The 21,169-nt window shown below is 47.4% G+C and overlaps 2 protein-coding genes across 3 annotated transcripts; both read left to right on the top strand.

Moving 5' to 3' along the window:
* The first annotated feature begins 286 nt into the window (after positions 1 to 286).
* Positions 287 to 8,568, top strand: prox3 (prospero homeobox 3). The gene is made up of 6 exons (XM_080023181.1): positions 287 to 339; positions 2,399 to 4,223; positions 4,715 to 4,847; positions 5,401 to 5,513; positions 5,628 to 5,733; positions 6,243 to 8,568. Coding segments are annotated over exons 1-6 (2,352 nt in total). The 5' UTR covers positions 287 to 338; the 3' UTR covers positions 6,417 to 8,568.
* A 4,284-nt stretch (positions 8,569 to 12,852) lies between these two features.
* tmem179ba (transmembrane protein 179Ba) lies at positions 12,853 to 20,603 on the top strand. Of its 2 annotated transcripts, XR_013844725.1 has the most exons (8): positions 12,853 to 12,984; positions 14,100 to 14,296; positions 16,158 to 16,295; positions 17,501 to 17,579; positions 17,686 to 17,987; positions 19,473 to 19,533; positions 19,662 to 19,782; positions 20,499 to 20,603. XR_013844725.1 is itself a non-coding variant. In XM_080023223.1 (5 exons), exons 1-5 carry the CDS (start codon positions 12,886 to 12,888, stop codon positions 17,863 to 17,865), a joined length of 693 nt encoding a protein of 230 aa, XP_079879349.1. In that variant the 5' UTR covers positions 12,853 to 12,885; the 3' UTR covers positions 17,866 to 18,629. The 2 variants fall into 2 exon arrangements, 1 of the variants encoding a protein (XP_079879349.1); XM_080023223.1 differs by lacking the exons at positions 19,473 to 19,533; positions 19,662 to 19,782; positions 20,499 to 20,603 and having other exon boundaries at positions 17,686 to 18,629.
* The last annotated feature ends 566 nt before the right edge of the window (positions 20,604 to 21,169 follow it).

Consider the following 21,169-nt stretch of genomic DNA (forward strand, 5'->3'; position numbering starts at 1 on the left):
CGGACGCACCGGGAATCATGTGAGTTCACGCCTCCCGCCGTCGCGCCGCGGCGCCCGGGCGCACGCCGCGCCGGGCGCCCCCGCCCCGCGCCCCTGCACCCGGGGGGAGTTTTATGTGCGTTTGTTTTCGTTGTTATTTGACGACTGCGACACGGGTCCACGGCTGCCGATTCATGGACGCGCTGGGTGGGGGTGGGGGTGGGGGGGGTGCACGCCGCGGCGTGACGGCCGAAGCGGGGCTCCTCGCGCGCGGTTGAACCTGGCGGACGCGGCACGCGGGACCGACCGGAGCGTGGGAGCCCCGCGAACGGAGGGAGCGACCCAGTGGAGTGTCCGTCAGTGGGTGCACGGTCCGCGCAGGCACTTGCCAAATGTGTTATATATACTAATACTATTACTACTACTACTACTACTACTAATAATAATCATCAAATATTTATAATGATATAAAATGTTATACACACACACACACACACACACACACACACAATTACTATAAACAAAATAATAATTAAAAAAATAAAAATACATATTTACATTTATAATCATTTATATATATTTTTATTTTATATTTATATATATTTATATATATATATATATATATATATATATAAATAGGGTTCATTTTCGTCGTTTACGTACATATCTCGTTTTGGTCCAGCTTTCCCCCTGGCTTTGAAAAGCTAATCTGTCCCTGATATAATCGCATTGGCTGGCATGCCATCTGGGCTGTATTATGGGTAGGGAAGAGGACATTTTAATAATTGATATTTAGCTATTTATAGGAGGATTATTCTTTTCATGTTGCACCAGGGGGCTGTACTGGTCTAGTTATCCCTGCCTGTCCATCTATCTATCTATCTAGTTATTCACCCGTCTATCTTCCATCTATTCATCCATTATGTTTATTATCCATCGTCTGTTTAGAATTGGTAGTGTAGCCATCTGAAGTGGATTAGAGGTGTTATCAAAGCTAAGTAGTGTCACTGGTCAAACACACACACACACACACAGACATGCACGCACACACACACACACACACACACACACACACACACACACACACACACACAGACACACACACACACACACACACACACACACTTTTAGTCCCCAAGGACCACTGACCATTGTAATCCCTCTTTCACTCTCTCTCAGTCCATGTGCATGCGTGCATGTTTGACAGTAAACACTCTGATCAAACAGTGCTTAACAAGCTGTCTGCACTGATAACAGCGAGCCGAGAGGAAGACAGGAAAACGGGATGAAAGAGGAGTAAAAGAGGGAGGAAGGAAGGACAGGACAGCGGACGCAGGGATGCAAATTGGCGGGGGTGGGGGGGGGAGGGGGGGGGTCAGGATTGCTTGTATAACAATTATTGTTCCGCAATATTTTGGAGGAGATATGCATTATGATTTCAGATGTATGTAAATATTATGACATACCTAACTGCGTGTTAGGCTTAGACATAACGTATGAAGGAATTTAAGGAATTATCAACAATATTTTCACTTTTTTTTTTAAATATGATTTTTCTGTCATTATAAACTGGAAAGGGAATTTCCAATGCATTTATCCTCTCTGCTGATGACGTCCTTAGCACAGTTATTAACAAAACCCCAGAAACATTTTTCCATTAAGGACTCAAAATGAAAACCTGTTTCACTAATGATCGGCTCTACTGACTGATTGACTGTGGAATTTCAGATTTATCAGGACTCAATTAAAAAGAACCCCACTGAATTGATGTTCAAGTGTAAGTGCCATAAAACAGGACCACTTTGTCCATACAGCTGCCCCCGAAACTGGTGCTCAACCTTCCGTAGCGTCTGTGTTGAACTCGTTTCTGCAGACGAGATGCATCAAACGCACGCGTTAAGCGATCATGTTAAATATGCGGCGATAGCGGCATGATCACTAGAGTGGTAGAGTTCAAACCAGACTTCTGGTGCTCAACAGTGAAACAATCCCATGAGCGCATCATGACTCATCGCTCACAATCCAGGTTTACATTTTGTGGGTGCGAGAGCTTCATTATCTTTAAAAACAATAAATACATTAAAAAAAATAAATACATATATATATATATATATATATATATATATATATATATATATATATATATAATTATTATTTTTTTTTTACATCTCAAATGGCCGACTCATTTCTCAAACAGAAATAGGTACAAAATGAGAGAATGTTTTCAAATAATCCACAACAAACGCTCATATTTGTTTATACGCTGGGTGATATCTCATTGTGCCTTGCGGTACTATCACTTTTCGTGTGTAAACGTGTTGGTAGATAACTTCTGTGTCAGGTGCTTGTGATTGCCGTTTCACCCTCACGTACCCATCCAACCGTTAATTTATGACTCTTCTCTTTGTCTGTCCGTCAGTGATGGATTCCCCCATAGATCTCTACGATGACTCCAGCCCCCAGATGCGCGCATTTGGCCCCACGCTGTGCGCGGCAGACATCCTAGGGCATCCCCAGACCGACGGGGGCCGTCTCCCCCTTGCTTCACGAGCCCCCGAATACACGCTTATGCATCACCTCATTCAGCAGGGTGGAGCCCCAAAGAGGACTGGAGGGCCACTGCCACTGAACGCGCACAACCCAAGTCTGGGTGCGCACCGATACTTGGAGAACAGGATGGGCGAGGAGGAGGAGGAGGAGGAGGAGAGGGATGGACTGGAAGCGGGCGGAGATGAAGGGGGGATGGAGGCAGAGGAGGGTTTTCTGGGGGTCACGAAGAGGCACGGCGGCTCTGCCCTGATGGCCGAATGGAGCCGGGACGTCCTGAGGGTGAAGAGGATGAAGCTGGAGAGCACGGTGGGACGGCGGGACGCCGAGGCGGCGGGGGCGGGCAGGGGGAGGGTCAGAGGGAGGGAGGGGAGGAGGCGAGAGAGGGAGGAGCTGAAGGAGCAGCTGGAGGAGGCGAGGGAACGGCTGCAAGCCCTGCAGGAGAAGGTGTGGAGGGCTTTCGGAGAAAAGCACGCCTCCACAGAGGAGGTAAAAGGGAGGGACGGGAGGGCGGACGGAGGGGTGGCGGAGAGCAGGACGGGAGACGACGGCGTGATGGAGGACGATGACATCACGGACGGGATGTTCGATGAAGCGGAGATCGACGGCGGTGAGATTGACGCGTCTCTCTCGCTCCTTCCCGCTTTCCCCTTCCACAACCCGGACGTGGGGACGAAGGAGCGGGCGGCGGACAGCGAGGGGAAGCCGGAGAGAGGGAGGGGCGCGGGGCTGCACCTGGAGGGGATAATGGAGAGAGCCGGGGTGTGGCTGGGCTGCGGGGGGCTTGTGAGAGGGGAGTGGGACGGAGGACTGGAAGGAGGAGAGGCAGAGGAGGGCGGCGAAGAAGGCGGGCAGAAGTTCGCCCAGGCCTTGAAGGTGGAGCTGGGGAGCGCCGTGGCCCGGGTCATCGACAGAGTCCTCCGCCTGTACACCGAGACGGCCGAGCACAGTCCCCCGTTGCCGCCGGCCTCCATCTCTTTCCTCCCGTCCGAGGCGGGCGGCGAGGGCGGGAGGGGAAGGGACACGTGGATGGGGCTGCTGGCGAGGGAGAGAGGAGAGGAGAGGAAGAGCGACAAGGACGACAGGGCGGGAGGGCAGGAGGGGAGGAGAGAGAGTCAACTCCAAAAGACGAGCAACGGCTGCCTCCCCCCTGCCGGCCCGTGGCGCGGCAGGGAGCACCCGGCGGATCTGCAGCCGCAGTCGCTGCTCGCCCGGCGGCCCCACGACAAGCACAAGCCCAGTCCGCTCCTGGGGCCCGCCTTCTCCGGCCACCTCCCCCCTGCTCACCCCAACGCCCTGCTGCACCACCCGTCCGTGCAGCGACCTCCCCCCCAGCCTCACCCCCACCCGTCCCTCCTGCCTCCCCCCTCCCAGCCCAAAGACCCGTCCTCCTTCCCCCCTCCTCACCCACCCCTCTCCCTCCCGCTCCTCCACTACTCCATGCAGCAGCTCTTCTCTCGCTCTCTCTCCCACCCCCAGTTGCCGCACCTCCCGCACTCCCATAAGGACTATTTGACCTCCGACCCCTTCTTGGAGTTCCCGCCTCACCCGTCCCCCCACCCGGCTTTCCCCCCGATGCCCCTGCTCGGCCACCTGGACCCCTCCCTGGCCCCCCACCACCATGGCAACCGAGAGAGGGACAGAGGGATGAGGGGAGATGGAGGGGTGAGAGGGGGAGGGATGGATGGCGGAGATCTGTACCTACCGCCCGGAGGGATATCCTTTCTGGAACATATATGGAGATGTGTGTGTGTGTGTGTGTGTGTGTGTGCGCGCGCGTACTGTATATTGTCAAAATATCAATATTGTAATGTGAGACTAGGTATTGTGATAAAGTTAAATGTTATTACATAAAACTTCATAGCTTATTCCAATCAACACCTCTGCCTGCTTGGTCATAATATCCACATGGACCAACGATTGTTCCTCAAATGGTTCCTGTGTGTAATGATCTCACGCAAGCTCCAACAGCCATCGCCAAAATATTGTGACATTTGATTTAGTCCAAAATATATTGTCTAAAATATTGTGAAAACTGTTCGAGAGGGCGTGAGACTTGAAATGGAGGTGGCGCATCATTGTATAGACTTTGCACGCCGGAGCGTGAGAGAGCGCGGCCGTGTACGCGTACAGTTCCGCGGCGCGTTGAGTTTTTCCCGTGTGTGACAAGAGGGAGAGGTAGTGTCAGTTTCCTTAGCGGCGCTGATGTGTACACCCAGGAGGGCCTGTCTCCCTGCCACCTGAAGAAAGCCAAGCTGATGTTCTTCTACGCACGATACCCCAGCTCCAACACGCTCAAAACCTACTTCCCGGACGTCAAGGTGTGTGTGTGTGTGTGTGTGTGTCATTCTAACAAAACAACCTCAACATTGAAACCCCTACTCAACTGACGTAAGACCATGTGGGTCCACACAGGGGTCCACACACACACACACACACACACACACACCTGTCAACACTGAAGAATGACGACGCATTCTAGCCCTGCTGGGAACCTTTCCCTTATTTTAATTTAGCAATGTGCTGAATAGAAATCTGGACAGGACACGTCGGCTCTTTGAGCCAACTACCATCCCCGGCATCTGTTGAATCCAAAAAACAATCATTGTTTACGAATCAATTATGCAAAAGGGAATTGCTATTCCTCTGCAGAGTAACAAAAACACCTGTCGAGATCTTGTTTGTTGTTTCCGACTGGAGTGCTACCAGGAGGCAGATGTGATCGGCGCAATTAATACGCGAATGTATGCGGAGTCAAACCAGCTCGTCATATCCAGACGCCTTGCTCGCCCCTCCTGCTCAGCTGACGTCTTATCGCGCACTCTCTCTCTCTCTCTCCCTCCCTCTCTCTCTCTCTCTCTCTCCACCCAACAGTTTAACCGATGCGTAACCTCCCAGCTGATCAAGTGGTTCAGTAACTTCAGGGAGTTCTTCTACATCCAGATGGAGCGCTTTGCTCGACAGGCCTTCCGCGAGAGCCTCACCCGGTGGGTTTTGTCATGAGCGGCCGCCGTTCTGACCCCCACGCGTGGGCTTCGTTTCCGTCCGCGCGGCACGTACGTGGTCCCTCTTGACGCTGAATCTTTCTTTCCTCCTCGCAGCGACGGCACCCCTCACCTGGGACGGGAAGGTCAGCTACGTATGGGGCGCGACACCGAGCTCTACCGCATTCTGAACATGCACTACAACAAGAGTAATGTTTACCAGGTGGGTGGGGCGTGTCCAGGGCACCGTACACAACAACCACCCATGACATAGGGGTGTTATTATGAGTAATGTTACGCGGGACCCAAGAAAACTGTATCGCAAACTTTAACGTCTGCATTCACTAAAAATATTCTTCTGTTTTTCGTCTATTTTTCCGCAAATTCAACTCGCCGCCACTTTGGCTTTCTCTTTCTCTCCCTCTATCTCTCTCTCTCTCTCTCTCTCTCTCTCTCTCTCTCTGAACAACTCACTTTTTTTTTGCTTCTTTGGTTGTGCTGGATGTTTAATTTGTCTCTTATGAATGCTTATTGTTGGAGATATCCTTTGAAGATATGCAAATAAATGTTTTTTAAAAATCAATCTCTATTGCTCTCTCACTGTCTCTCTCTCGCTCTCTCTCTTTCCCTCGCTCTCTTGCGTAATCACCGGGTGTCATGACATTTCACTGCATATATGTATGACCGTATGTGTATGTATGTGACAAATAATCTCTCGCTCTCTCTCTCTAGGTCCCTGAAAGATTCATCGAGGTGTCGGAGATAGCCCTGAGGGAATTCTACTTGGCCATTCAGTCTGGGAGAGACAACGACCCCTGCTGGAAGAAAGGAATATATAAAATTATCTGTAAACTGGACAGCCCCGTGCCGGACACCTTCAGACTGCCGGGTTGTCCCGTCGGCTGACGTGGCTACGCTGTTCTCATACCGTATACATGCAAACGCACAACACCATGACTTATACAGCCTCTTCTGCAAAATCTGTCCGCCTGGTTTCTGGTTCGCGCTCTCTGTTCACACACAAACAATTTGGATAAATACACGATGTGACCTGCCTGGGCAACTTTGGGAAATCCATGCGGCGTTTCTTAAGATGAGTTTCTTAAGAAATGACACAGAAAAGACGAGGGAAGAGATGGATGGACTCACAAAATATATAACAAAAAATAAAAATAAATAGCAGAGAGGAACAGTGAGTCACCTCGAGCGGGCCATAAAATGCCGATAAAACTAACCGCACGGGACAGGGTTTAGCCCTCATACATGATTTCATTGGAGGTTCTGCCATGGAACTTTGTAACTCCTGAGGATGCATGGCAACCGCACAACGGGAACCAATAGATTAAGCACCCGTTCCCACGCATTCGTCACTCTTTGAAATCGGTTAACACGGTTAAGATGGCGGCGTGCTTCTAAAACGTATGATTTGCGTTCCGTTCGGGACATAGAACGGCTGGCGTGTCGCCGATGACGCGTTTCTTCACCGAACTTTCCGACGATTGTGCTCAAGGCCCCCGGTGCAATAACAACTGTTTGCTCATTCCTATGAAGGAAAGTTGTCATTCCTGTGATGGCGTGGCAGCTTTTTTTTTGTTTGTTTGTTTTTGTTTTAAATGGGGGAAGGCAGGCCTTTTTAGGGAGGCCAAATTAGAAAACGTTATGCAAGAGGTCGTGCCGTCTTCTCTCCATTTGAACCTCTTGGAAGTCCAGAAAATGAATGTACCGCTAATAGCCGATTAGTGCACGACGAGCGAGTTCCATTAGTTTGGCAAATATGTGGGTTAATCTCGTTCAATGCAGGGTTTCAATAGTGGCTCAGGCAGCGGCAGTAACAGCTCTTAGTAACCGTTTATAACACGTCAATTAATTATACCGTACTAATTACAGAGTGCTAGCTGTCAAACAAACAACTAGCACTTTGTATGTTGATTTTCTTTTTCACCCTGACTCACAAAGTCCTCAATCTGAAGCATTGTAGATGAAGAATCCCCTTTTAATTGCTTGATGGTGAAATATAAATTGTTAATAGTTGATTTGGTAAGCCTAAAAAATATCTCGATAGTTAAGCTTGTGTAAGGGAAATTCGTTGTAAGGTTTGATATATTGTATGATTTTTCTAAACAAAACATAACTATGATTCTGTTCTTGTTTTGGGGAACTTCTTCAGAACAGTGATTTAAGTAAAAAATAAAAAAGATGTTTTGCCTGTATCAATTTTTTTTCTGCTGAACAAAAAAAATATTTATATTAATAGCATTTACATATATAACATTTTCAGTAGATTGTGGTAAAATGTGTTCTTGTGTGACAATGTTTCTTTTTTTTTGATTGAATATCTTGTTTTCTGAATATTCTCTTGTTCCTTATAATTATTTGGTTTTATTATAGCTTTTGCACTTGTTTAATGTCAATTGAAAACAAATGGGTAGATTGCATAAACCTTAGAACTACTCCAGCTACAAACCGGCCGATTTTTCAGCCTTGGATAAAACTGATAGAAATTCATAAATAAATATTATATGAGAAGAGTGGCTCAAATTAAACTTAAAAATCGTCTAATATTTAGAAAATCTTAATCAATTATTCCTAATACCCTTCTCCGAGGGCCTTTAAATTATTTTTCGCCAAAAAGTATTTTAATAAGCACTTTTTCATAAGATGTGTATTAGTGTTGGTAGTGTTGTTTCATCCTGCTCAACAAACAAAACTTTATTAATATCTTTGTCTCTTTCGAGGTATTCCGTGAACTTGTATAACTTATTGGTATTTATGATCCTGGGTGTCATTCAGAAACTGCAATTTCGTGAGGCGGCTGCCCTCGGTTTTTGCAGATTTAGGCCATCTCCGGACATAATCCAAGCTTTGACTGTGGAACCAGTCCAAAGTGTAGACTATATATGTGATGTGTTTCAGCAGACATTTTATTGTGTCGCATACTGTATTTTCATTTTTGGTTTCTATTCTTGCTCATATTGTTCACTCTTTTATATCGTGAATACTGTCATGTTTAAAATCTGTGCCTCATTCCAACAGTGTTGACTATTGATGTGTAAATGTATGGGTGAATTAAAATGTTAAGGCTTTGCCGCTTCTGAATAAACCCCCTGCAAAGCACACACACGCAAACACATACACACAAATGTTCCCGTTTTCGGACTCTCTTTGACGCCCATGTATCAAACCCCAAAGCCGAAATAAGCTTTAGATTTAACAATACTACCACATGCACACACACACAGGCTCAAACTAATTCCAGGACGATGTGCTTGTAAGAGGCTCAACCCGCGATTTAAATCTAACCACCTGAGACAGACACGAGTTGTGCAAAACACACACACACACATACCATACATGCCACTGGTATATCAGCATTCCACACGTGAAGGAATCTAGTGCACACTTAACTATGTGGATTTATGAAGGATCAAATGTTTCAAATTGGATCAAACCATATCGGTTTGTTTCAACTGGAAAGGAACCTACGCAGTTACAGGATCTCACACACACACACTCGCTGACACACATGCACTGTAAATGGCACTAATGCTTGATGTGACAGGGTTTTTAACTCCCTGCGCAGCTAATCCCACGACCAAATATTCGCCTCATAAAGCACGCAAACACTACTACGTTTTACACCCAAGCCCATGAGGACGTCAGATTTCTAATTTTCCAGATAATTTCAGATCGGGGTTAGAATGTGCTATACAGCAGTGATTCTCCTCAACCTTTTTCATGTCTAGGGCCCTCGATTTGATACGCATTAGGCCATGGAACCCATTTGATACAATTTATTTCTCTGGGACCTCAATCTGAGACGATTTGTATTGTCAGATATGATTCAGTCCAAACTTCCATAACTGTCGAGGCTGTAGTTAAGGTTAACTAACCATCTACGGCTAACCCTAATTACCCCCTGGAACCTCTTGAAAGATCTCATTGAGGCCCCTGGACCCAGGGTTGAGAACTACGGTGCTGGTTTAACAGGTCGACCGGTTTTTTGTTTTTTGTTTTTTTTTGTTACACAGAACCACCACCAATCCCATTCTATGGTGAACTATTTATCATGTTTGGGTCTATAAACAACTGATCACTACTCCAAGAGGGGGAGAGTCACCACGGGTGAGACAATTAAACACAGAAACCAAACAACATTTACATGGAAACATGAACATTGGACGACAGCATGTATTGAAAAAACAGAGTTAATCAGGTCCAGAAAAACTGGAACAACAATTTGGCACGTGGCCTCTTCCTGTCATAGTAATGGCAGTAAATGAGGGAGGAAAGGAGAGGAATCCAACCAGGAAGGTGCTGGGGTGTATTCAACCACCCACAGCCCAGCGCCCCCAGCCATGAGCGCCCGAGGACAGGTCCCACCAGTAGCCCGGTGGGATGACAGGAGTCCGCCCCCCACCAAAGGAGGCGAAGGACACGCAAGCCCCGCCACCCCGCCCACAGGACAGGCGACCCCAGCGGCGCGCCGAGCACGGGGTCAAGACCGGAACCGGCAACCCGCAGCCCCCGCCCCCAACCCGGGCCAGTGATAAAAGTATCCCATATTTCATTAAATGAATTAACCTTGACATGAATGCCAATAGTTTTTCAATTGAGATGTATTCTATTGATAAATGTAACCATTGGGATGTGCTGAGATATATCCCTGTTTTTCCCAATTGAGTAATATTATTTTTTTGGCAATTGTTAAGGCGATCAAACTGGGTTGGTGGTGTTTAAGTGGTCCAACTGAGGAGAGGCCACCGAGGAGACGTGTAGATGGGGAGACTGGAATGCTGCGACCCAGAAGGGTTGATAGCTTCTTGGTGATGTTGGCCCAGAATGCTAGGATAGGTGGGCAGAGCCAGATGGCATGAAAGTAGTCATCTCTGGTACTAAGGGAACAGTGAGAGCAAATGTATTCATCCACAAAACCCATCTTGAACATTTTGTGTTCCTTGATATGAGCTCTGTGTAGAACCTTATATTGGATGAGTTGCATTTTGGAGTTGCGGGTCATAGAAAAGATGTTGTTGCAATTAAGCTTCCACAGTTTGATATCTGTGGGAACAGCGAGGTCTCTTTCCCATTCCATGGTAGGTAAAGATAAAGTGTCATCTGTTTTTAATAAAAGTTTGTATATTCTGGAAAAGTGATTTTTTTTAAATGACCGATATGAGTGAGATGTTCACTCATTTCAGGTGGTTGTAGGATGTTGTTGGTCAGTTTGATTTTAATTTTTAGAGACTGCTGTAGTTGAAGGAATCGAAGGAAGACGTGCCCACCGATATTATACCTCTGGGTTAAAGTGGGGAAGGATATAAGAGAATTGTTTTCAAAAGTGTGTTCCAGATGAGTCATTCCTTGTCTTTTTCAAGACCTGAAGATTATTGCTCTGTTTTTAACCAGAAAATCTGGGCTGTGCCAGATTGGGGTGAATTTGTTTGGAGATAGAGTGTGACCAGTGAGTTTGAGGAATCTCCATCAGGCTGACAAGAGTCGTTGCAATGATGGGTTTTTAAAGTGATTATGTTTCCTTATTGATTCAGTAAGAAATGGGAGATCAGATAATGATCACTCAACACAATGATCAAAGATGGTTTTCTAGACAGTAGTACCTGAAGTTTGGGGCTGCTAGGCCTTCACAGTCTTTGTTTTTCTTTAATGTTGCTAATTTAATTCTCGGTTTCTTGTATTTCCAATAGAATTTATTGACTCTTGAGTCTAGAGTATTGAAACAATGTACTGTTGGTTGCACTGGGGTCATTGAACATATATATAGTTTATTTTTGGTATTATATTCATTTTCACTGCTGCTATCCTACCAAATAGTGGGATGGGTAGGTTGCTCCACCGAGTGAGGTCTTCTTCAATGGATTTGAGCAATGGAGTAAAGTTAAGGCTAAACAAATCTGACAGATTGGTGGAGATATCAATACCAAGAATCGAATGTTGCCCGTTGTGGTGGTTCAGGGAAGTTTCTGGGTTACAGCAGTTCAGTCCTCCCCACTGAGTGGTAAGACCGTGGTGTTAGTCCAGTTTATTGAATAGTCTGAGATGGCGAAATTTTTTTTATATAAGATTGAACACTTGATGACATTGGGTTCCGTGCATACAACAAGATATTGTCTGCATACAAACTGATTTTGTGAACAGAGTTTCCTGTTTGCATGCCAACGATATTACTGTTTTGACGGATGGCCGCCACGAGGGACTCAATAAAGATGGCGAATAATTGAGGGGAGAGAAGTCCGTGTCTTGTGCTGCGTTGTAGACGCAGTGGATTCAAGACTTTATTTGTCACATGACATAAGAGTCGTTCTCACGAAACCCCCATAAATCATGTCCCAAATGAATTGACACACATATACACAGGGAATGTGAAATAATAAAGTATGCAATGCCTGCTATATGGGCCCCTTGGTTTGTTTTTAACTATTATATTACTTTTGTGCTTTTTCCTGTGATTTTCTGATCAAAACCGTCATTACCATAAGGCGTCCGGACTAAAAGATGGGCGTTATGGTGAAGAACGCACTTCAGCTTTGTGTGTTTCGCCGATTTGACAGGGCCACAATGTTTCCTCCAATTCCTTCGCTATTCTTCCTGTTGTCACGTTTAAAATGTATGTTTCTTTCAAAAATAGGAAAGAGCAGTGAAGGAATATAGCGGTGGAGTTTTTTTTTGTTTTTTTTTGCACTGCCACTGCGTGCGCAGCCACTTTAAGCTAAAGTGCATTCATATAATATAACACAATGCCTTCTTTGATGAGAAAGGGACAGAAAAACACTAGAATAAAACAGCTGAAACAACTCAGTGGCCCGTATAGTAGGCATTGCGTACTTTAAAATTGGAATTAATTACTTTACATTCTCTGGGGGTACATCTCTCAATTCATTTCGGACATGTTTTACGGTGATTTGATGAGCATAACCCACGAAGCCTGTTCAAAACGAAGTAGGTAGAGTGATAAAAAAAAACAATAATATAAACGTACATGTATGTATAAACGTGTGTGTGTGTGTGTGTGTGTGTGTGTAACAAAGAGATACAAAGCACTGGAGGATGTTTATACTCTTTTCTTTTTTAATAACATCATTCTGGAGGGCGAGTCACTGCGGTGTGTTGCTCAACTTACATTCGGGAGGGCGACCAGTCACCGCGGTGTGTTTCGAAACGCCGTTGCGCGTAAACGCTCCGTTATCTGGAGCCTTTTCGTTTCGCCGTTTCGGGTTTTCCCAGCGCCCGCGCCCGTGGAGGCGTGAAAACCCCGCGGGGGCCACGCTGGAGGGTGGGGGTGGGGGGGGGGGGGGGGCAGGAGGGAGGGAGGAGGACCGCGCCGCCCGCCGCGCACACCGGACGCCGGGACCGGAGGAGGATGACGGCGCTACCGTGGCCGCTGCTGGCGGAGCTGGCGCTGCACGCGGGCTGCTTCGTGTGCGGGATCGTCACCGCCGCCTCCCTCACCATCACCCAGGTGAGGTGAAGCCCGGGCCGCCGGGAGGGGGGGGGGGGACGTCTGCTTTGTTACGGCGCTCCGCTCCTTCTTCCGGGCGACGAGGCGGCTTGTTGCGTTCGGGGCTGTCGCGGTCGCCGCGGGCTCGTTTGCCTCCGACGGCACGGGAGACGCAATTCGACCGAGGTTGGTTTCCACCAGTCGGATCGATGGGAGTGGACCGTCTCCTCTGTGGTGACGGCCTCATCCTGATCGGCAATGTCGTCATCGCGACCGCCCTGGTGTCGCTGTAAGTCGTTAGCCCGCGGTGCTCGCCGCAGAGCAGGTTGAACCGCAACGCGTCTCCATCGTAGAAACCCCCTTTTCCTTTCCGAGTTTGTGAGACCACCACAAACTCACCACAGTCACGAGTGTATGTTTACTCGGGACCATGTTGTCGGGCTGGGTTGAAAACTTAAACTTTTACTTTTAACACATTTTCCGCTGATAAAAGTTTTCATTATCACCCCCCCCCCCCCCGTCATTATTGGCGTGACGGTGACTGGCGTTTGTTTGTTTGTTTGTTTGTTTGTTTGTTTGTTTGTTAATTTATTTATTTACGAGCCCAGACTCCATTTTTTTTTTGTGTGTGTGTGTGTGTTTCGACTCCCTGAGCAAGTTTCTCCAGAAAAGTAGTTGAGGCGATGTTGGTGTCATGTGACAGTCGTTACTGGGTAATAACACCCAGTGTTCAGGGCGGAGGAGGAAACGTCGACAAGTTACAACCTAAAAGTGAAACCTGTGCGTGTGTGTGTGTGTGTGTGTGTGTGTGTGTGTGTGTGTGTGTGTGTGTGTGTGTGTGTGTGTGTGTGTGAGATATGAGCGTTCTTGTAAATGAGAAGAGGAGGCGCTCTGTTTGTCTCATGTGACCTACCTCGTGCCCAAATTAAAGTCAGATGGTGTGTGTGTGTGTGTGTGTGTGTGTGTGTGTGTGTGTGTGTGTGTGTGTAGGTGTGCGCGCGTGTGCGTCTGTGATTTCTCCATCCATCCATCACCCGACCAATATTGCCGTGTAATCCCCCCCTTACCAGAATTACAAAAAACAGACAGCTCTCCCCATCTCGTCGAGGTGACACTTTCTCTGCGTGTCCCCTCAGGGTCATTTCGGGGGCCTGTGCATGCTGTACGGCACGGTGGACTACAACGCCACGGCGGCGGCCATTAAAGCCCAGCTGTCCAGCCCGCCGTCCCTGTGCTACTTCGTGTCGGCCATATCCGTGCTGGTGGCGGTCGCCTGCTTCTCCCTGTCCCTGTACTGGCTGTACACCTGCTGCATCGACGGCGAGGTCCGAAGGTAACGGGAGGCTCCGCCCCGCCGCGCTCCTCTTGTTTATTAACTCGCGGCGCCGACGCGTTGACCTCCGAAAACCCTGCCTTTTTTCTTTTTTTCTTTTCTTTTTTGAGTGAGTCCGGTCACTGCTCCGGGTTTCGTATCTGATAGTGGGTTATTTGGACATACAGTTGTGTGGTGGTCAGACGTATTCAAACTTTTTCTGCCACCCCCCCCCCTTAGAATTTCAGGGACTTGAACCCCCCCCCCCCCCCCCGAAAAAAAAGGACAAATATATCAATTGTGTTGTATGCGTATGACACAATTGTTTAGTTAATAAAACATAACAAAGTATAACGTAGTTTGGAGTAAACACGGGCGAACAGTTTTATCGCCTCTCCACACAGGTTTATGAGGAGAGGGAGGTGCACAACTAATGAAAAATACATTTATTAATAAAAACAAATAACGCAAACAAATTCAAATTTGAACTCATTCTATTTATTTTTAGTTTGTATTTTCAAAGACCTACTTAAAAAAAAATAATAATAATAATAATTCTCTTTCTCTCACGTCATCCTTGCATTTTGTCCGCGTAACCCACTCGGGGAAGCGCGCCTCGCGGTTTCGATACCACTGCTGTAGGTGTTTGTTTTTGGGTTTTTTTTTCTGCTGGTCCTTTGCAGAGACTGCTTTGGCTCGCCACAAAGAAAGACTTACAGGGTGACTTCCACCATCCAACAACATTAAAGTCATGTATTGGATCAAGATGTGATTCTGTAAAGCCCCCCTTTCCCACACGGGAGCCGTAACATCGCCGGATGCATCTTGCAAAGGCAGCAGGTAGTCGTTCCCACATCGGCTTCCTTGAGGGAAACGTTCCGTATGGAGTCTGTTCCTACAGAGATGACTGTTCCGGGTTCATTACGTCACGCTTGCGCCAGAGGCGTCTGACATCACGCGAGACGAGGCGACAGAAAGGGCTTTTGTCCCCGCCCCCACAGACTCTTCCCTCCGCTGACAGAGAGGGGACGGAGCCCTCGTCCCCGGGCACAATAACACAAAAGCTATTAAATCAGGGATCATTTCCAACCTGCCCGACACCGTCCGCCTGCAGAGAAGGAACCTTCTCCACCCGTTCTACCTCGCCATGTCCGCTTGATCCCTCCGTCGGGCAAGCGAAGCACTTGTGCCTGATGTCCCCGCATCACACCCTAGGGTCTAGGGTCTGGGTGGCATTTTTAAGAAAAATAACAGAATTTAAGAATAAAAAAAAAAACCTGTCTCCGTAGGGACCGGACGTGTTTCTGTTTCTCGTCTTTGCATCCCAGCGCCACGGTTCGCATCGGACTCGCCGTTTTTTCCCCAATGTTTTTTTTCTTTCTTCCCCAAAGCAAATCATTTTTTAAAATATTTGTACAATATATATATTCATTAAAAAAAACCCACTATTTGTGCTTTATTTTGATTCGGCTCCACCCCTTCCTTACGGAAATGTCAGTGCTTCCATTCCCACGCACGTCCATTCACAGCCGTTCCGGGTATTTGCCGGAAATGATACTACTTGGGGAAATTTACAGAACAACTTTAACAGAGCATTTAGACCGGCTCCCATTCCCACATGACGCCAATACGGAGCATTGCCGGTAGATTTACGGCTTTCGGTGCAAGTGGGAAAGGGGCTTTAGTTAATTTACAGGATCATTTATGGCATACTGTATACCTCCCTCAAATAGGGAGAACTACAACTTCAACTACTTCCATTTTTGTGGCGTGGGTTTTGATTGCTTCGGCCCACGCAGAGGAAGACATAAAGGGGGGATTTCCACCGAAAAGCCGGGTGACCGGTATTCACCAGAACCCCCGTCCCTACCCCCTCCTGCAGGGAGCGCGGGTGGATGAACCTGACCCTGGGCGTCAGCGGAGTCTTCCTCTTCTTCCTCCTCATCACGGGGTGCATGTTGAAGATCGGACGGGACTCGCTCTGCAGTTCCGTCGTGCACACCGTTCCCAACATCACCAGGTGGGCCCCTCATTCAGTCAGGGATTAGGGTTCTCTGGCCGTGAAACTTCTCTGTCCGGCTCTGCTTTTTTCTCTCCACGTCCTAAAGCGGTAATCCGTAAGATTGTCTTGTGTTGCGTGGATCACAGTCCAAGTCCAAGAATTCCGTTCGAGACTGCAACATTCCTGTCCAAAGAAATTCATCCATTCAAATCACCGCAGGCAGCCTTTGGCGGACCCCACCCACCAGTGATGGAAACCTCCATATAGAGGACCCATACGTACAAATACATTGAATGGCTGTTTCATATAAAGTGCCCAGCTAAATAAAGTTTCAAAAAATATATATTTTTAACAAAATAATCTCGCAGATTACCACTTGAATGACCTTTTGAAGAACACAAATTTGCTTTCATTTATGTGACAATTAACCATTAGGTTAATCAGGTTCTGGTTTTGCTACACCTTTAAAATGCATCAGGCTGTTTCTTATAAAGCAGCGGCTAATTAAAGTATCGGAAATGTATTTATTCATTTTTCAACAAAACAATGGTCTAGATGACGACTTTAAATAAACTTTGGGGGCATGTCTCACGCCCTGTTGTGAAAGCCTGTAGATTGGACGTAGCGGCGGAAAAGGCAAACACCGCCGTCTGAGCTGGCCTCGCAGGCGGCAAATTAAATTAAACTTTATTGGAATTCCACCTCTCGCAAGCGCAGCCCGCGATAAGAGCGGCTGTGTGTGCGCGCGCGCGGTGCATTCCAAAAGGGGCGACAAACATTGGGGTTTGCCCCGACGAGGATGGGATTCGAACCCACGCGTGCAGAGCACAATGGATTAGCAGTCCATCGCCTTAACCACTCGGCCACCTCGTCTGGGCTGCCCACCCGGCGGCAAACGTTCCGGCCGCGATCGGGTTACGTAGAGCTGCAGGACGGCAGGAAGACGTAAGTCGATTTCGATTGTTTTGCTTGTCGTATTTCTGAACGTCCCCACCCTCCACGGCGATCGCGTAGACCCCCTAGTGGCCGCCGGATGAACTGAGTGAGTTATGCGTCACAGAATTCTGTATATCAGGGAAAACAGGAGAGTTGTTGTTGTTTTTTTTACAGTACAACAGTTTGCTCATTTGTGTGTATACATTCCCTTGACATAGTGTCTGCAAAGTTCGAAAGAAACATAACAAATACGCAAACTCTCTCTCTCTCTCTCTCTCTCTCTCCAGTTGTGAGCAAGCGCAGTCTCGTGCCTGGGCCCGTCCATATAACGGAGAGCAGTTTTACACTAACCTACACAAAGCCGAGGTCAGATGGTTGAACACTCCACGACGCACTGATGTATATATTTAAAAAAAAACATCCTTCGCGTTTGTTTTTAATTCGAATACCTCTCTCTCCAACTCTCTCAAAGACGGCGGTGTGGGTGAACTTCTTCTTCTGGCTCATCATTGGGGCGCTGGCGGTGGTCCAGCGGGGCCGGGCCTCCGGACTCCAGCTGGGGGAGGGCTTCGGCGGAGGCGCCCGGCGGGGCGGGGGGGAGACGCCCGGCGAGACGGAGCCCTTCTTCAACCGCCCGGCGAGGCCACAGTGACGGGGGCACTTGCCATACCCACGACTTTTGGGATAAAAGCGCACATCCCATGGCACGTACCAAAGCTGTTCCCACGTTAGACCTGACAACTACTGCCGACGACCTAGATCACCGAGAACACTGTATGGGTTCGTGGATATCCATTCCGAGTGTTGGTTATATTATAACGACGTTTGAAGGTGTTTTTTTATTTTTATTATTTTTTTTACAGGCATTAAACAAAATTTTATCACTGCTTTCACATGTCAGCCTGATGTCACAGGAATAACTGAGTTGTGTTATGGTAGAACTTTACTGTAATACAAACCTATCATAAAACTGTGATGTAATTGGAAAGGCTTTTGTATATAGTTCTTGCTTCCTTTTTTTTTGCTTCCTTGAACTACAGGCTTCCAGAGGAGCGACCAAAGGAATGAAATATGCCGTGTTGTGTTAAATCCCCCTTTTTTGGAAAGAATCTTTTGAGAGGCGTTTCCTCTGGCGTAGATTAAATTCCGGATTAATTGGTGTTGTTAAAATGGATTTGTGATGATTTTTATTGAGGCTTAAGTTCATGTTTAGAGTTACAATTCTCTTGAGTATTGTGTGGAGCGTTTATAAAATCTGGAGAGTAATGGAGTAAGTTTTGTTTAGGTCCATGTTCGAGGTGTGAAGCGCTGTCTCCCTCTAGAGGTTGTTAGCGGGTACTGAACGTCGGCGCAATACCTTTTTGAGACTCAATGTGACATTAGTGCCTTGTACCATGCAAAGTGGGAGTGTTGTTTCATGCAAACATGTTCCAGGGTAATTCTGAAAGAATAAAGTGCCTTTTAAATATGGAACACTGCAGCATGTCATTTTGTAATTCGATTTTTAACGAAAGGTAAAATGTCAATGGTTCCTGTGACGTTCCACAATGTGTTCTGCAATTATAAGACACAAAGGCGAGGAGGGCACTACATGAGATGTATCCCCAAGGAGAAAGGGGATCCTGAGTCAAAATTTTTCGATAACACGTCTGCAGCCCCGGATTAAAGGCTTAGTTCCCCCTCATTAATACTAATCGCTTTTATCAGTTAGTGTGCTTTGGATAACTCCTTCTTTGGAGGATAATCCAATTCTTCCGAGACCGTTACGTCATTATTTTTTATTATACCCATTAGTTACACTATTGAAGGAGCGTACACCGGAATTTAGTCAATTTAACATGTTTATAGTAATAAACTAAAAAATGTACAACCTCCATTCAGTCACATCAGACCACATCCCAGTTGAACAGCAATCACAAGAGGTTTTTTCAGTTTGGAATATATATATATACAGTATATTTGGAATACACACACACACACACACACACACACTTGAATTTCAGTCATTCCTGAAAGTCCCTTTTCCATCCAATCTCCTAATTTCCCTGCACAAATATGTTCAATGCTTTTAAACTCTTCAACATAAAACGCAGATGGACTGGGAAGTGTAAATAGAGATGATCTTCCCCCACTTCAACCGCCAACTGGGGAAGTTACCTGCCAGATCAAAACAGATGGAACAAATTCACGGAGGACGTAACGGCAACCCTAACCCAGTCTAATCTCCTGGGATTAACTGATTTACCTCCCATGCACTAGGGAGGGAGGCAGCAGAGGAAAGGAGGATAAAGAAGGCAGAAAGCAGAAGTTCTACGTTCCCGTAAGTAACCGCGGAGAAGTCTTTCTGTCTTTCCTTCCTTTGGACCCCACACTCGCACGCCTCCCGAGAGTTCTTTGCCGCCAGGGCAAAACTTTTCACTGGAACTTCCTTTACTTCTTCCCACACAGGGGGAGAGCGTCTACGGGCCGGCGAGGACCTACGCAGCCCACCCTAGAGGGCGCCCTGCCGAGCATCGGGTCCCCCGACAAGACCACAAGACCGGTCGTCGATCTGACCCTTGAGCTCGGGGTGAGGAGAGTTACTGTTGTCTTTACTTCGATAGACAGCGAGGCGGTGAACGTGGGGAATGGAGAGACAAACTCCAAATTACAGGGAGAGAGAGAGAGAGAGAGAGAGAGAGAGAGAGAGACAGTGAGAGAGAGAGACAGAGAGAGAGACAGGAGCATTGGGCAGTGCAGACAGACCCTGCTAAACCCCGTTAAGCCAGATCTGAGCTCGGCCTCAGACGGCTATTTAGCCGCTTGGTTTATTTCCAGCTGCCACTTACAAGAAATAGAATCATATAAATAACCAATTACTTAAAATCACTTATACATGCATAGCTGTCTGTGGCACGCTGACCGTCACTACATGCATTGCCCTGCTGTGATAACAATCAGTGTTTCCTATGGTATTCATTTGAGAAACCCTGCCTTTCCCTCTCCCTTCGTAATTTGAAACGCTGCTGTGATCGGTCAACAAGTTAAATCACCGCCTATTTGTCCCTTTTTCTATACTTTATTTAGCTGGCATTCAATGAACATGAGGACATTTAATGTTATCTGTATTATGTATGTGACTGAAAGATAAGAACGAGATGGGATCAGGAAAAGCACCGATACTCAAATGTGAGCTCTTTATTTCACCAATCGACAATGACAACGCAAACAAAACTTCCCTGCTTCCCCCCGATCCCTTCCTGCCTCCCTCCCCTCCCTCCCTCCGTTCGTCCCTCTCACCCGCAGAACATGTCGTCCGACCAGTGCGAGTCGGTGGCTCTGAGCGTCGAGTCGCTCCTGAACGACGCGCAGCGCATGCAGACGCAGTGCCGCGAGCGCAGCGGGCAGCTCTCGCTGGCCGCCATGCAGCTGCGGGTGGAGTCGGCCGCCCTGCGGGAGCAGTGCGAGGCCACGCAGCTCGACATGGCGCGCATCCGCCGGCAGCTGGACGAGCTGATGGACACCAAGGCCGCTTTCGAGGCCAGGGAGAGGCAGGCGCGCAAGCTCAGCAAGCAGCTGTGAGGAAGGGGGTCGGTCGTCAATTTGAATCCCTTCGACTTCACGCCCCAACATGAGATAGGAAGGGGTTTAGCTGGCGCCGAGAGGGAGTGGATGGACATGCACGCGTTAAAAGGAAATTAGACAATGAGGCAGTAGAATGCACAGGAGGTAAATCATGTTGCCTCTGCCCATCATCTGGCTTAAGAAGGTGTGCCCTAAATCAAGAGTTTCACAACATTTTTAAAATAAAAGAATCCCAGACCCCTGCTATTCTCGCTTGAATTGATTAATTATTCCAATCGGGCCATTTTGGTCTTGCAACACAGGAACTAATTTCCATGAAAAAAATGTAAATGGTTTTTAAAAAACTCAGTACTTAATCAACTTGTGGCGGTTTCGCCGACCACACGCCGCCC

The sequence above is a fragment of the Zeus faber genome (assembly GCF_960531495.2).
Source record: "Zeus faber genome assembly, chromosome: 22".
NCBI classification, from domain to species: domain Eukaryota; kingdom Metazoa; phylum Chordata; class Actinopteri; order Zeiformes; family Zeidae; genus Zeus; species Zeus faber.